Raw genomic sequence first — 15769 nt, forward strand, 5'->3', positions numbered from 1 at the left:
TTTATCAGGAGATAATCTGCTAAAGCCTGCGGGACACTTTTCTTTTTTTTTTTCACATAAATGCTGCCAGTAATTAGAACCTGCATGAGATTTTTATTTTTTCTTTTCCAATCTCAGCTTGATGCTGGCTTAATTACCCCTGTACGCTGCAGCAGCTCGAGACAGAAGTGTCCGTTCAACAAGTGTGTGATTTTGAAAAGTTTGGTCATTAATTGAAAGCTTTTAGAAATGTGTTCACAGCAAGACAATGATTGGACAAAGATTCTCTCCTCTCTGTCTTCTTTCCTAATTAAACTATTTGCTACAAGTTTAAACACTTAACAGCTTCTCATTCTGTTAAGGATTTCTGAAAACAGTGTTAAGAAACTGAAAGAAGAAGAGATAGTAAGTAGAAAATGTTGCTTTAAACTCCAAAGCTTTGATCATTTTCACACGAGTATGATGAAAGTGGTTCTTCTTGCCACTACTTCTCCTGACATATAAATACTCTGAGAATGTGTGGGCACATTTATTTGAATATTTCCTTTTTCACATTTCTATTCAGGGTGCTTGTGTGCCTACACATCCTGTTTCAACTTTTTTATTTACAGTATACATTTATTAAAATTATGTCTCATTTGAAACACCAGGTATGCATAATTTCTTCAAATAAACGGAACAAAGTCTGATTTTTTTAACAACCGTTTTCCTCACTTTCTTTGTTCTTTTTGAGCTGTTGCTTTCTTTTTTGGATAAAATTGTGCTGAATTAAATTGTGTTGGGGTTAATTCTGCTCCGATGTTTGTTTTAAACAGAAGATGCCATGAATTCAGAAGCATGCTAATAAACATTCATGTATTTTTGATTTGTGGCTAACATCTTTGTTAATTTGTTCAAACAGAGCACAAGTTCTCCCTCACCAGCAACACTCTTCATCTCCTCCTGGAGGATACCAAAACATTCCCAGGTCACAGAGGATACATCATCCCTGCAGTAAGTTCTGGGTCTGCCTGAGACTCCAGAAGGAGGCATCCTAATCAACAGACTCCTTTCAGTGCAAAGGAGATGCATGATGGTATATAACTCTAAGGCTAGCCTATGATGAGCGCCTGTTTCAGCTGCTTGGATCCTGGATCTTGTTCTTTCAGACTTCATCCACACCTCATCACCGTAGGTGAGGGTTAGAACGTTGACAGACCAGTAAATCGAGAGTTTTACCTTTCAGCTCACCTCCTTTTACCCAACAGACCTTTCTGTGTGGAGTTTGCATGTTCTCACCATGCATATAAGGGTTCTCTCAGAGAACTTGGCTTTCTTCCTACAGACTAAAAATACATGTCTTCGGTTGATAAGTGACTGTAAGTTGTCAGTAAGTGTGAGTGCTGAGCGTGATTGGATCCATTTGCTGTCCTGACTTGTTCCCTTTAAAGGAAGTGTGGGAAAATTCCATACAGCATAAGTGACAACAATACAGACACCTTGAGACTTTTTTGTGTCAAGAATGGGTGAAACACCAGAAACATTTCATCATTTGGTATTTTCTGTGTTAGAAAAGGAATGTTGTGAAGTAATGAAAGCTTTACTCTCCCCAATTCTGTTTGAAAGACATACAGACACAAAATGCATAAACTGATGTTTTAACAAATGAAATTAAGGATTTACTGCATTTTCTTTTCTTCATATTTTTCACAACACACTAACCTGACCTGATTTGAACTTGTGGATAAAAGAGCTTTTGCATTATGTGACAAATTAATGAGGAAAACCTTTTTTCTATCAACGTGCTTACCCCTATTGCTGTCAAAATGGGCACCTGGTAGATCCACTTAATGTTACCAGCACTCAACTCCCAGCACCTGCAGTTGGTACAAAAACACAGAAGGATTCAAGCTGGAGGGGCAGAAACAAAGAAGAAGAAATATTGAACTGGAAAATGAGAGTTTACAAAATGGAAATAAAAACTGAAACATGTACAATCAAAAAATATTTGTATTTGAATTGCACCTAAAATAACCCTAGTTTTAAAGTGGAACTACATGAATAAATTAAACAAAATTGTTTTTGTTTTTTTATTGAAACACAAAGAAAGAAAGGACTGTATATCATGATGTTACCTTTTGTGTTAGTTTCTTTATCATTTAAATTTTAATTGTCTTTTTCTCAATTGTTTTCTTTTTTCCGGCGTGTCCTTTTGATGACATAAATTACTCACAGGTTTTCAATTTTGTTCCAGTCAGGTAACTGGAAGGGTTTTCCACCAGCACATAAAACTTCAAAGCTGAATTATTTTCACTGTCACAGTAGGAAAACTAATGTTTTCATCCTAATTTTCTCTTTTCTCCCCAAACATCCTGTGTCATTTGGGACTGCACCAATAAAACCTGTTGCTTTGTGTGACTGCTTTTAGTCATGACTGTGCTGCTCATGAAATGGTTATTTAAGCTCATTTGGATTTCTATAATCATTCAAATGTTACCACAATTAGACAGTTTTTAATTATTCAAGCTCATTTACGTAGACTGGTAGACCTATTTCAGAGATTTCAAACAGATATGGACATATTGGTGTGTGTTTTGGGTTTTAATGCCACTGAGGATTTGTGTGACATCATCTTACCTTGCGTCTGCCAGCGTTGCCCTGACAATTGCCCAGACGGCCACAAAAAGAGCTGGCACACCTGTAATCACACACCAAAAAGGAGCTGTAAGACACTGATTCCTACAAGTCAAAGTGTGAAAGTACAGAAATGTGTTATCTCAGATACAGACACGAGTGTGCTTTGAGTCATTTTAAATTATTTTCATCAAACCGAAGTGTTTGAGAGCTGGGAACAAGAGCGGCTTAGAGAATGTGGGACATTAGTTTCTAAATAATTTCACATCCTGATGGTATGCTGACAAACATAATTACACATTCAAACAACTCGACACATCTACTTCCTATCCACCAGCCTCGATGGCTGTCACGTCTCAAAAGAAGCAGCAATTTTAACACTTTGACTCTCTAACACAGCACACTGAGGATTGTTTTTATCTACCTAATGCCTGTGAAGAGGCTTTTGTGTTCCACTTCAATAAAAAAGTAAAAACTATACGACAGGGTCTTTTCTCTAAAATAAATTTATTTTTCCAACCCTGTAAAATATCTGACAAATTTACTCTGAAGCACTGATTCAGGAGCTAAAAACACATTTACAACTAAACCATCAGTTCATTTAGGGTTAGTAGTTTCATAATATTTTCTATTTTCACTTCAATTTTTTTTTTCTCTTCAAACTGAATGATTCATAAGCGTTACCCACAATGCATTTTAGAAGGCAGTCAAGACTTATCCCATTGGGTGAAAGGGTACCTGTGTGCTAAAAATATAACCAGTTTATAAGAGAACAATACAGAGAACAAGATGGCTACAACTACATTTAAATTCAAATCTTGTGTAGTAATACAAATACAGCCCAGTGCCTACAAAGTGGGTGCATACCTGGTAATTACCCAGTTAACATCTGTTATATACCAGTTACAAACCAGGTAAATACAAGATAAGTACCTTGTAAGTGTCAGATCCATACCCACTACATACCAGTTTGTACTTTGTAAATACCAGGTATGTACCATGCAAGTACCAGGTACCTACCCATTAAGTAATAAGTAAGTTACATACCCTCTAAATACCAGTGACATAGCAGGTACGTGCTGTGTAGGTGCCAGGTACATACCAGCTAATCACCAGGTATGTTCCATGTAAGTATCAGGCAGTATTATGTCTCATACCTTGGACTTAAGGCTGCACAATTAATTGAAAATATATTACCATTGCCAGATCAGTACTGCAAAGGACTGCATGGACTGCAATAAATTATAAGCTAATACATCCCAAGAGCAATCAATTAATGCACTTCCTTCCAAAGTGTCCAATCAGATGGACCTTCACTGCCCAAAAGGTCAAGATGCTAAAGCACACAGAATGTTGTAAGGAGTACTGACAAATATGAGTTCATCACAACTAAAACTGCCATCACCATATTTAACAATATCATTGTGATTGTATGGTTTTCTTGTATTTTGCATCCCTGCCTTGGGCTCATTTAGAATCAGCAACAAACCAAACATGAAATACTTTAAAACTGAGATAACAGTGGTGACAATTAGATAAAAGTGCCACTTTGCTTTCATTGTAAAACCATTCAAGCTGTATGGATTTACTTAAAAAAAATGCAGAGCTACAGAGAATTTAACCTACTTACTTAATGGATCAATTCTGAGCAATGTTACAAGGACATATAGATTAATAGTTTGCAGGGCTTTTAACAATCTTTATGTATTATAGATTGAATGCCACCTGAAAAAAAAACATTAAAATAATTTGCAGATTAAACAGGAGTCAGTATGCACATAAAGCAAAAAATAACTGTAAAAGTTGCAGGCAATGAAGTGTGATCAGCTCTAATAAAACAGCCTTCATGAATACATTTTTTTCTAATGCCATTAACACTAATATGAACAACGCTGCTGAAGCTCCACTTTGTGCCTCTGAATAGTGAGCTGCATCAGCAAAACTGAAAGAAGCAGAAGTGTTAGGACTCTGATTGTAGCTGAGCGACTTCTCTCACATCCTTTTAAGAAGCCCTCAAAATGTGGCAGCCTCATTACTGTTAATATATTATTAAGTGAAACTTTAATGAACTGATAAGTACTCCCCATGCTTTATCTTCTACAGGCGAGAGACATTTAAACTGAAATGTCTATCTTATCTATAACTCCAAAGAGAAAACTGAGAAAAGAGTCTTGCAGAGCTTAATGACAGAGTGAGAACAGAGGAAAAGTTCAAGGATGTAATCATGATTTTATCGACGAGGACTACTTATGTCACTAAGTTCTTTATGGCTTTCAGTGTCACTGATTGTTCAACAGATGTGTGATGGATGTTCAGATTTCAAGCCCAATTTGAAAGACAGACAAAAAAAAAACTTTTGGTTTCTGATCTAAAAAAAGAATTTCAACATGCTCTAGGAGATTAACTTACTGTTAACTACGCTGATGCCTCAAGTGGTTTGAGTATCTGGGAGTCAGCTTCATGAGTAATGGTGGGCTGGAGCAGGAGATGAACTCACAGATCGGAGCCTCGTTCACAGTAATGAGGGCGTTGGTCCGGTCTAACATGGTGAAAGCAGAGCTGAGCTGAAAGGCAAAGCTCTCCATCTACTTTCTAATCCACCCACCTATTGTAACAGTTTGTAGTTGTTTTGACAGTAATTTTAATGTATTTGCAACAGTTCCTTACTGTAGAAACAAGTTAAAGTAGGTTACTGTCTTTTCTGTTATTCTTACTGTATTATCAGCAGTTCTGTAGTTTATAAGCATATACAGAACATTATTTTTGATTTCCAATGCATCATTGCAGCTTATACTGGCTACTGATAAAATACAGTAATGAATAAACTGTAAAAAAACAACAACATGCCTCCGTATAAAATATAAAAGCTGTCTTTTGATTATGATACAATACTGCATTTCATTTTGCAGTGTGTTAGACACTACTGTTAAAAGTTTAAGTTTAAGGATAATTGTTGACAGCAGGTTACTGTAAATTCAATCATAAATTGTTTAAAGTGTCTGTTTTGTTTAATTTGCTTTTCCTGGCTTGAGTTTGTTGTATATCCCTGTTTTTCAGTTTCTGCCTCTTTAATTAGATGTTCTCTGTCTGATACCAGGACTTCAGGGGACTGAACCTGTTCCTTTAGTTCTTCAGTGTTTGGTACCTTCTGGAACCTTTTTATCTTCATCAGTGGTCCTTTCTTTGTGCATCGACATCCAGTGTTTTCTCTGGTTCCTGTTCAGTTTCTGCCTCTTTAATTAGATGTTCTCTGTCTGATACTAAAACTTCAACCAGGGGGTTCAATGGTTTTCTGTTACCAGTTTATTTAGGCAGTTGGGTTTTTGTATTTTCATGTTCTCAGTTTTTGTTACCCAAGTTCCCCTGAATTCTCTGCCACTCAACACCTCATTAGCGCACCTGTTCTCACTCTCCAATCATCCATCCCAGCGTATATAAACTCCATGGTCTTACTCTGCCTGCCTGCTTCCTGATGTTTGCAATCTTGGGTTCTCCACTCCACACCTATGACACCTATGGTCACAAGGTAGGGCTCCTGATTGGAAGAATGTGATCCCAGGTACAGCTGGCTTGTATAGTTTTCCTCCGTAAGATGACTGGGTTCAGCCTTAGTGATAAGGTGAGGAGCTCAGATGAGAGCCGCTGATCCCTCACAATGAAAGGAGTCAACTGAGATGGTTCAGGCATCTGATTAGGATGCCTTTTGGGCACCTCTCGTCTGAGGTTTTCCAGAGCGTCCTACTAGTAAGGACCTCAGGGTAGACCTAGAACTCACTAGAAGGATTATGTATTCTCTCTGGCCTTATACTTTGGGAGCTGGAGTGTGTCGCTGGGAAAAGAGATGTCTGGGTTTCCCTCCTGAACCTGTTGCTTCCACAACCTGACCACGGACACACGGCAGAGGATGGATGGATGGATGGATGGATGGATGGATGGATGGATGGATGGATGGATGGATGGATGGATGAATGGATGGATGGATGGATGGTGTTCACATAAATTTTTCAGATCAACATTCCTTGAAGTGATGTTTTTTCAGACATGTCTACAAAATGTTTTCCACTGTATACACTTCCCCTGTAGCTTGTTTTATCATGCCAGAAAAATTAATGCTGGAAAAGAAAATATTTGTCTCTGGGGTTCTGGGAAGAAAATTAATGTCTGGATGTGTCATTTTTCAAGAAATGCATTCCACCTTAAGTATGACACATGCAAATAAGAAAGTGAGTCATTTCAAAGTAACTTCTGGGAGTTTATTGGTGCCATGAGTCGGTGCCACGAAGCAATGTTTGCATAAAAGGATTTCAGGAAAAGTGTTGCTATAAAGGGGAGAGGACCCAAATACAGGCAAGGCTCCAGAGGCAGGTGGATGATGAAATTAATAACTGTTTTTAGGCCTAAGACAGAAAGTCTTAAAAAGGAAAAAAGGGGGGGAAAGAAGAAAACAAAAGCATAAGACTGACAGGACAGCAACAATATAAAAGCAATAATGAACTGAGGCAAGAAGAAAAGGACACGGTTCTGACAGGAGAAACTGAAAGTCTTGAACTTGCATATCCTGAGAGAGAAAATAAGAAAACACGTGAGAGGCTTAGCAATTTAGTGAAGCAGGTTCAAAATGCTCAGGTTTTCTTTAGGAGAGTTAGCTTAATTAACCCAAACAATAAACGTCAAACTTTGTAACACTTCAAAGTCAAACTCAAGTTCTCCAACTAAGAATATGTTCATGAGAAACGGGTCAAAATGTGTTGGAAGGAGGCATCGCAATCATGGATCAGGAAGGAAAGGTGGACAAAAATAATAAACAGTGAATTAAATAAGCTTAATAAACTTTGTTCTTCTTCATCCATACAATATTAAGATAAACATTTCATTCAACTTGTGTTTTTGATTAGTCAATAAACATTAATAAAAATCACAGAGAGCAAATCTCAAATAGTCGAGTAGTATTTACGTACATTACAAAACATCATCGGTCTCTTTTAGTGAAAGTGAGATTAACTCAGGCAGAAGAGAGGAAAAAGTCTCTCACCATCTACACACCAATATCTTTTTATTTTATTTTCTCAGGACATTGAGTTGCTAAGAGGCGGTATGTTCACAGATATTGACCTCATATCTTGTAATCTGATCTGTTCTGGAGCAGGTTACATTTCCAGCATACGATAACACGGTGAAGTTATCTCACTGAGCAGCTAATCTTACTATAAAGTACAGATCTTTGGTGTGCAGGGAGAGCAGTGAGTAAACAATAACAACCCAGGGAATAGAGTAAGAAAATAAAACTATAAAACAGGCAAAAATAATGACGTATGCAGCACGGATTGTTGCTCTAAATGGGTTACAATGCAATAAAAGGTTAATACAAACAAATATAAAAACAGAAAGGAACAATTTATTGTAAAGCCAACTCTCTTTAATCTTACATATGGCTTCATTTTTTGTCTTCAGGAACAAGTACAGAGCCCAAACTGTGTCACTGTTATAATTTTACCACCACAACCTTCCTGTCTTTACTTTGATCCCAGCTGCACATCATTTTCTGTCCTCTCTACCATCCATTCAATCTTTTAGACAGTTTGAAACATTTGAATTCATGACTGATTGGTTATCACAAAGTCCTGCCTCGAGGTTTTCCTTGAACATCAAAACTATTACAACCTACTGTATAAGAATACGATTTTATGCAAAAAAAGAATAGGTAAAGGGGCAGGTTATTGCATGACAAAATACAAAGCATCATATTATGCATATTGTGTTTACCTTGTTTGTCTGTAAAATCAAAAATATTTACATGATGTTCCAACACTGATAACAAAAAAAGATGAGGTGACAGGAAAATAAATCTGAAGTGATGGTTTAGATTTGCTCCTTTTGTGGCATATGAAAAAAACAAATAAATACTCAATTACTGCTCACCCCATCCTATAAGAATGAAGCCCCAGAGGTATTTGGAGTCGGAGCGAAAAGCCATGAAGATGAGGCTGTGCAGGTAGAGGCCTTCCACCAGGATCCAGTAATAGTTGGTGGCCAGAAAATAGATGAAGAGCAGCACCGTCACCTTGCAGCCAATCTAATAACAGAATATAAAAAACTTGTCAGATTCTATTTGTGCCTGTTTTGTGTTGCTTATTTGTTTGCCTTTGTGTTGACACATTCTTAATCTAACCCTAGTACTTACACAAAACTGTTCCTGCACCTCAGGTGGCACGAAGAATGATTGCATTGTGAATAACTTTGTTGTATAAATTTGCATAGGAATTAAGCAAAAAACACTTCAGCTTTGGAGCAAACATGGAGCTCTAATAAAAGTCATGACGTATAAACTGTAAATACAAACTGTGAATCGGAATTTAAGGAATCTATTGAAAGAATTTAATTGTTTTGGGCAATTTTAACTGATATTTAAGGACTTAAACACATAAAAAAGAGAACAAGAATTCTATTATTCTTTAATTTTGCATGTATGTATGTTAAGGGAATGAAAAACATACAACATTCCTTGAAGGAATGCATATTGCCCAAATTGCATGCAAAAGTTTTAAACAAGCTCAAGGCATGTGCTTGAAATGACTCTCAGCTACTACCACATCATATTTTAGCTCAATATCTATAAAATTCACTGTGTTATGGCCATCTTTCTGTTTGCTAAGGTTGATTAGCTGTGGCAGCCATTTCAAATGGTTAAAGGTTAATCAGCTGCAGATGATTACTTTCTAAGAGCTTCAATAAAATCTATCCAGTGGTTTATGAGATGTTTTGCTAACGGAAAGACAAACAAATACACACGGACAAAACCAATTACATGATTTACTGACTTTCATATCAGATACATCATCATCATCCCACATTTGTAAGCTTTAAAAAAGCAGGCTCATTATAGGTCTACACTGAGGCTTGTAGTTTCCAGCAGTTACAGCTGAGGTCAGTCTGATCTGATGTCAGCATCCGTCTCCAATACTGACACATCCAGACTTCATGGTCTGATGTTACTGATTTTGACTGAATTTATATTGGAAGTTTAGGTTTGCAATCAGAAGGTTGCTGCATACGTCTTAAAATACATAATAGAATATATCCAAAAGTCCCATACATGTCAACAGAAGCATTTTTTCCCAGATTTCCTAAAGTTTAAAGAGTAGAACTTGTCGCATGAACCTGCTGCCACAGACACAGCCTGAAGCTGCAACGTGAAGTCTACTAGCTCAGCATGTCCCTTAACAATATCCAAGTGCTGACAAAGAAAAGCAAGAAGCAGTTTGTTATGAATGCAGTGCAAACAAACTGAGTGATATAAGTTGAGTTGAATTTTACAGTAATAATAACTAAAGAGAAAACAGCTGACACGCTTCTCAGACCAGCTGAGGAGCTTTAGCAAAAAGACAGAACAGCTGATTTATTTTATTCTTTTGAACAGTTTGCCACTACCATTCAGGGGAGATGTTAGACTTTAAAATGTTGTCAGCAAGTTGGAAAACTTTCAGCCAAGGTAAGATATATGTACAATCTAAGGTATTCACAAAGGCTGCTGTCACAGATAACTGTGCTAACCATGTTAACCAGCTCATTAATAATCATTAAAAATGTTAGTTTAAAAGACCTCAGCTCCACATTTGTTGCTGTTTTACTGTAGAGTTGTACGTGGATGCCCATTTCCACCACTTTGATTTTAAAAAGTAATATTTAAAAAATACTAATCTGATAATTAGTATCTATTCATAATTATGACATCTCATCTCATATTTATGAGACAGTATCTCAACATTTTAACTTAGTATCTCAAAATTATGAGATACCTAGTCATCATTTTGAGATAGTATCTCTTAAATATGACTTAGTCTCTAAGTAAAGGATCTGTTTTTTGCTTTAGCGTGGCAGAAATGGGTTTCCATATCTGTGGCAGCGCAGCAAATACTCGTGCAATATCCTCTCTCCTTTTTTAGGTCATGTACAGTGAATAAATGCTCCCAATGGAAAAGTTCACCACTAAAAGTGTTGTCATTGGTGGATGTAGCTGCTTTCCAGACCATTTTAACATTTTTCTCCCAAACAAAACATCCAGGTAACTCCCAGCAAGTTTCTGAGGTGTATTTCTTTCTGTCGAAGTCCATCACGTTGCCCTTGTCTCCCTCTCTGGTCTGTACCAAACCCCAGGACAATCACACTTCAGTGTTTGCTCCAGCTTTCGAGACAGATATTTTTAAACTTGACGTGGCAGCAGATGTGTTCCAGTTTTTTTGCGATGGCAGAGGACGGAGCAACCCTGCAGCTGAAAGGATCACTGTGTTGCTTCTAATATAATCTCCTACGATGTTTCTCGCCTTCTCTCTTCTTTGTGCTTTGTTTCCCACCTGGACTGTGTTAACTGATTGCCACCACCTGTGTTTCATTATTCTTTGCCAGTATTTATACTCCAGGGTTACCTTTGTTTAGTGTCACTTCCTTCAGGGATTTTTATTTATTTTTATTGTTTTTTTTGTTTTTTTTTTGCCAAGCCTTGTCATGTTTGCTTTATATTTCCAGATTTTCTTTGGATTTTCTGCAGTGCCTCATTTTCTAACCATAAATAAACTCTAGTCTTCTTGCCATCCATCTACCAGCCTCCAGTCTACTCTCTGCATCCACATCTCCTGCTATGTATATAAAATCATTTCTAATAGGAGTATAAAAGCAGTCCCCAGCCCAGAAATCCTTGGACTTTTACAGTTATTTAAGAATTAAACTAACAACAGAAATGTGCTGTACTACTACTTTATAAAAGGCTGGCTTTAACAATAAGAAATAAAACTAATTCATTTGTTAACATTTGCTAATTTGATTTGTTGGTTACTTCATTATCTACATTTTCAATTTTCACATTTCTGTTATTTAAAAATTATAAACGAGAAGAGAAAATAATGAACGTGTTAGCAATGTAATGCTAAATACACACTTAATAACACAAAAAAAAAAACTAAATTGTGTTGTGTGTTTGGCTCCAAGCTCAAAACATTTAGAAGAAGCCATGAGAGCCACCACCTACAAGCTGGTGTGCAAGCATGAGGGCAGGAAGGTTTTATCTAAATGACAAATAAGAGCTTTAAAATACTCCAGAATTGTTTTCTGCAGATATGATTTGTTTACTAAAAGTAAGCTCAGGTTCCAAGAAAGAGTGCTCCCAATGTCCTAACGCTGAAATAAAGTGATGTTATGTTTATAAAAGAAGTCAAACTCATCGAGAGGGTCAGCCTGAGCCACGAAGGTCTCTGTGTGTATTGAAATAGCTGTACAAAAATGGTTTGTGTCATTTTAAGGTATGACAACTAAGATTGTTACCCTCGTTTGGATTTTACTGTTTGCAACTCTCCATTGCTTCTGTGTCAATAAAATGCAGTCATCTCTCGAGTTCTTCTTGGTAAATACTTGGTAAATAAAAAAAAGCTTCTTCAGGAGAAGGTGAGGGGTGGGACCTTGGCGTGCTGATAGCTGGTATCGTAAACTGGCTTTTGTCACGTTCATAAAACCTGTTTCACTTAAATTAGTGCTAAAAAGTTTGGAAAGGAACTTATTAGTACAGGAAAAAGTCTGAACAATAGACTAGAATATCCCTCATTCTGTACATCTCTCACCATTAACACGTTGATTTTATTAAGTTAGAAAAGATAAAATAAATTCAGTTTGTTTTTATTTTCAGCTGCCCCTAACTTTAGTAGTCATATGTTTCCTACTACATGATAGCAGTAAAGCTTTAGTTGTGTTTAATGTATTTAAAGAACAGCTTCTGACTTATTAAGGTTTTGTTGGAAACCCTGTCTTAAAGATGACAAAAACAAATCAATATAAGAATGCATTTTGCTCATTTTTGTGCACATGTGATGGCTAAAACCATGAAGTTTTTTATTTTAATATGTCACTTGTTTAACAAGAGTTTAAAAAAAGGTTTGGTACTTACATATTGAGACTTGTCGAGCGATGCAATGCTGACAGTTTTCAAGTTGTCCATCAGGGCCGAGTCAAAGTCCTGCAATCCGGCACTCGAATAGACAACTTTGTCCTTTACGAAGATGCTGACCGCCCTCAACATGAAGGAAACAAACAGGTGCATGTGGATGTAGTTTCTGGTGCAGTGAAGACGTCTGCAAATATATATTACAGAGTAATAGTTACAGCCGAATCAAGAAAAATGAATCCAAACAAGCAGCATTTCTGCAGAGAGCTGAAATCATTAAAAAATGCAAGGCATGTTGGAGTTGTAGTCAAAGTTTCTGTTATATGAGGAAAAGGGTTTTTTCTCTTTCAGCTACAATGGCTGATAAAAACATAGTAACCTTTATAAAACTAAATTAGTTATGTCCAACTTTATCTACTAGAAGTTACAGCTCTGCTTTAAAAGAACAAGTTGTAAATAGAAAGTGGGTCAATAGAGTCCATGTCAGTGAAGAGAAACTCTGGGATGCAGCACAAGCTTGTCCTGCAAACCATCAGCTTATTGGAGGAACTATAACACAAAGCTTTAGATTCTTCCAATATACAGTGAAGAAGCCATCAGGGATTTTGTAAACCTCCCCATCAGAGGAATAAGGCTCTAACTTTGACACGTTGTTGTGCTTGCAGAATTCTCATAATTGAAGGCAGCATAGCAGCTCTGCGCAGTGAGCATCCCCCTCTTTGTGTGAGATTTAAAGTCTGTTTTGTTGCGCTCTGTGACTGCAAAAGTGAAGTATCCGTGGCTGGCAGGGTTTTCATCCTAACCTGTGCCAGGACTGCAGCAGCTGCTGCTTGAAATTAGTTTTAAAGGGCACAACAACCTCCAACTCAACGAGTAACACACTCATCATTTTCAGGGTTGATGACAGTTTTTACAATAATGATTTACTCTTACAAGTGGCTCACACTGTTTTAGCTGTTAATTGGCATTGGAAAGCTAATTAGTGGGCAGTAAAATACATTAGAAGTGTATTTGTTCCAACTAAATAGTTCTTTATGCTTCATGATGAATTAATTCTAATATGCACGCAGGGCAGGATTATTGGGGTCTGGGCTCCTGGGATAGAACTACTTTTGGGACTTAATTGACATTTTTTTTATTGCATACAGATTGTAATGCTGATTATGTGCAAATGAATTTCAAGGTGTCCAGTCTTAATGCAAAATCTAAACTACAGAGTAACATCTGAAATTATGGAAAACTTTTCTCTGTAACAGCTTACTTTTTTAAATTAACCACTGCTGAACAGACTACAAGTGGATCTGAACTCTTTCTCTGTTTAAACTCAAAGGTAAAGTACATTTTTCATGGACCAAATAATTTTAAAATGCCATGGCAATGAGAGAGAATAGGTCAAGATACAGAATATCAACAAACAAAATAACAACTGCAGCAATCTTTCATAAAGCAGAACTAACACTTATCTTAATGTCAGAGTCGCAACTGCAGAGTTTTGTTTAAAAAACAATGTGAACCTGAGACAAAACAAATGCCCCTTTTGTTCAGTCCTACTTTATAAAAGATAATTTGCATTACTGAAAATGTTTTCTGCATAAACCTCAAGATGAAGATTAAAATACAGAATAATTACATAAAATACAACAACATTGGATCAGTCTTCTACAATGCAAAAATAATATTTACAAACAATTATAGTTCAGAATTACAAAATAAAGTAATGAAATAAAAGTAGTAGGAACATATTTTGCAACGTAGGCTTCTTGAAATAAACCTTTCCAGTGATGAGGGCTTGCACCTCTTTATAAATAAATAAGATAAGGCATTTGAAAATCAGCACTTATTAAAATAAACAATGTTTTTGGGGCCCTGGGCTGCTGCCTTGGTAAGCCTTTTGAAAACTCCAGCTCTGAACGCATCACTGTCTTCTTTATAATCTGGTTTCTTGGCCTTAAAGCCTATTTTCTGAATTTGGTATTTTGCACCTCGGTCATGGAATAATCTTCAGTCCACAGTAAAGCCTAATGCTTTTGGGAGAAGTCTAAGCTCTCATAAAGTTTTAAGCTGCACTTGGTTCTTGTATTATGTTGATTTGGTTTTGTTCTGTTGATGTATTTTATTGTTAATTTGAAATTTTATCCTGTAATTTTGTAACAGTGTGCCATCTCAGAGGACTGTCTGGTCAAATCAAAGGTAAATAAACCAAACTTACAATGTTTTTATCAGAGTCAAGTTGAAAATCTTTGGTTTTACTGGATTCCCTAAAGCTCCACAAGCCTATTGTTGTCTCATTGTGGTTTATAAAATTCAATGCACTGTTTGTTCACTCTATCAGAATCTTCTAAAAAGGAAACTGGAGATTACCAGCAACTAATACTGTGAGGCTGACGAAGATCAAAGATTTGTAAGATGCTTTATTAAGTCAAACACAGCAGCTGTAAGACCTGCATTTGTCAAACAGCCCCTTGATGGTTCTTTGAAATTATAGCTGCTAATTATGCAGAAAATGTGCTTTGTTGTCATCGTGAAAAATGCACCTCTGATCACTTTGCTTGCTGTGTTCCCCAGAGTTATACATATACAATATATTTTTTTTATTTATTTGCTTATTTTATCCTGTCAAATCTCAAAACCCATTTTAAAAATTACGGTATTTAAATCATGAGGGAGTTTATTTTTGGGATTAATTATATTTAAGATGAATGTCTACTATCAGAAGACAAGTCTATTCTAACAATTCACTGAAATGTTTAGACATGGACACTTTTAGAGATAAATAATAAAGAATGCATGAAGAACGGCTTTAACCAGCCAACATGCATCACTTCAGTGGTTCAGTTGGACAACTGACAAAATGCCATATTAGCTGCAAAGCAAATATATTTGGGGAAAAATGTTTTTAATTTTTTAAAATAAACAGAATATTAAATTTTTTTTAGTAGTTTAAGATGCAGAAAAGTTTTTTTTAAGAGTTCTTTCTGAATATTCGGGTTTGTTTCTCTCAGGAGAATAACATCTGCAGAATCGGATAACTTTTGTTTCCAGGAGTTTATTTTTTTGAGTGTTTTTTGTTGTTGATGTCCTACGCTGACCCAGATCAGGACTCAACCTTTGGTGAAACAAAAGAAGAACTTAATGTATATTATTTTGATGCTTTTAAACTGTGGTTACACAAAAAAGAAACTAAACAATAATAATAGTCATGATTTTCTTACTCTTTGTCTTTCTCATTTCTTGTTTTTTCCCCCCAAG

General features: G+C 36.3%; 1 protein-coding gene across 1 annotated transcript in view; it reads right to left on the reverse strand.

Annotated features, from left to right (window-relative positions):
• pth2ra (parathyroid hormone 2 receptor a) overlaps positions 1-15769 on the reverse strand; it is a 51954-nt gene that overhangs the window by 14765 nt on the left and 21420 nt on the right. Inside the window, exons 6-9 of the mRNA XM_017420665.3 lie at positions 12524-12707; positions 8512-8665; positions 2596-2656; positions 1769-1835 (exon numbers count right to left, since the gene is read on the reverse strand). Coding sequence (XP_017276154.1) covers positions 1769-1835; positions 2596-2656; positions 8512-8665; positions 12524-12707 — 466 coding nt within the window. The remainder of the gene's footprint in view (positions 1-1768; positions 1836-2595; positions 2657-8511; positions 8666-12523; positions 12708-15769) is intronic.

The sequence above is a fragment of the Kryptolebias marmoratus genome, linkage group LG6, assembly GCF_001649575.2.
Source record: "Kryptolebias marmoratus isolate JLee-2015 linkage group LG6, ASM164957v2, whole genome shotgun sequence".
In the NCBI taxonomy this organism is placed as follows: domain Eukaryota; kingdom Metazoa; phylum Chordata; class Actinopteri; order Cyprinodontiformes; family Rivulidae; genus Kryptolebias; species Kryptolebias marmoratus.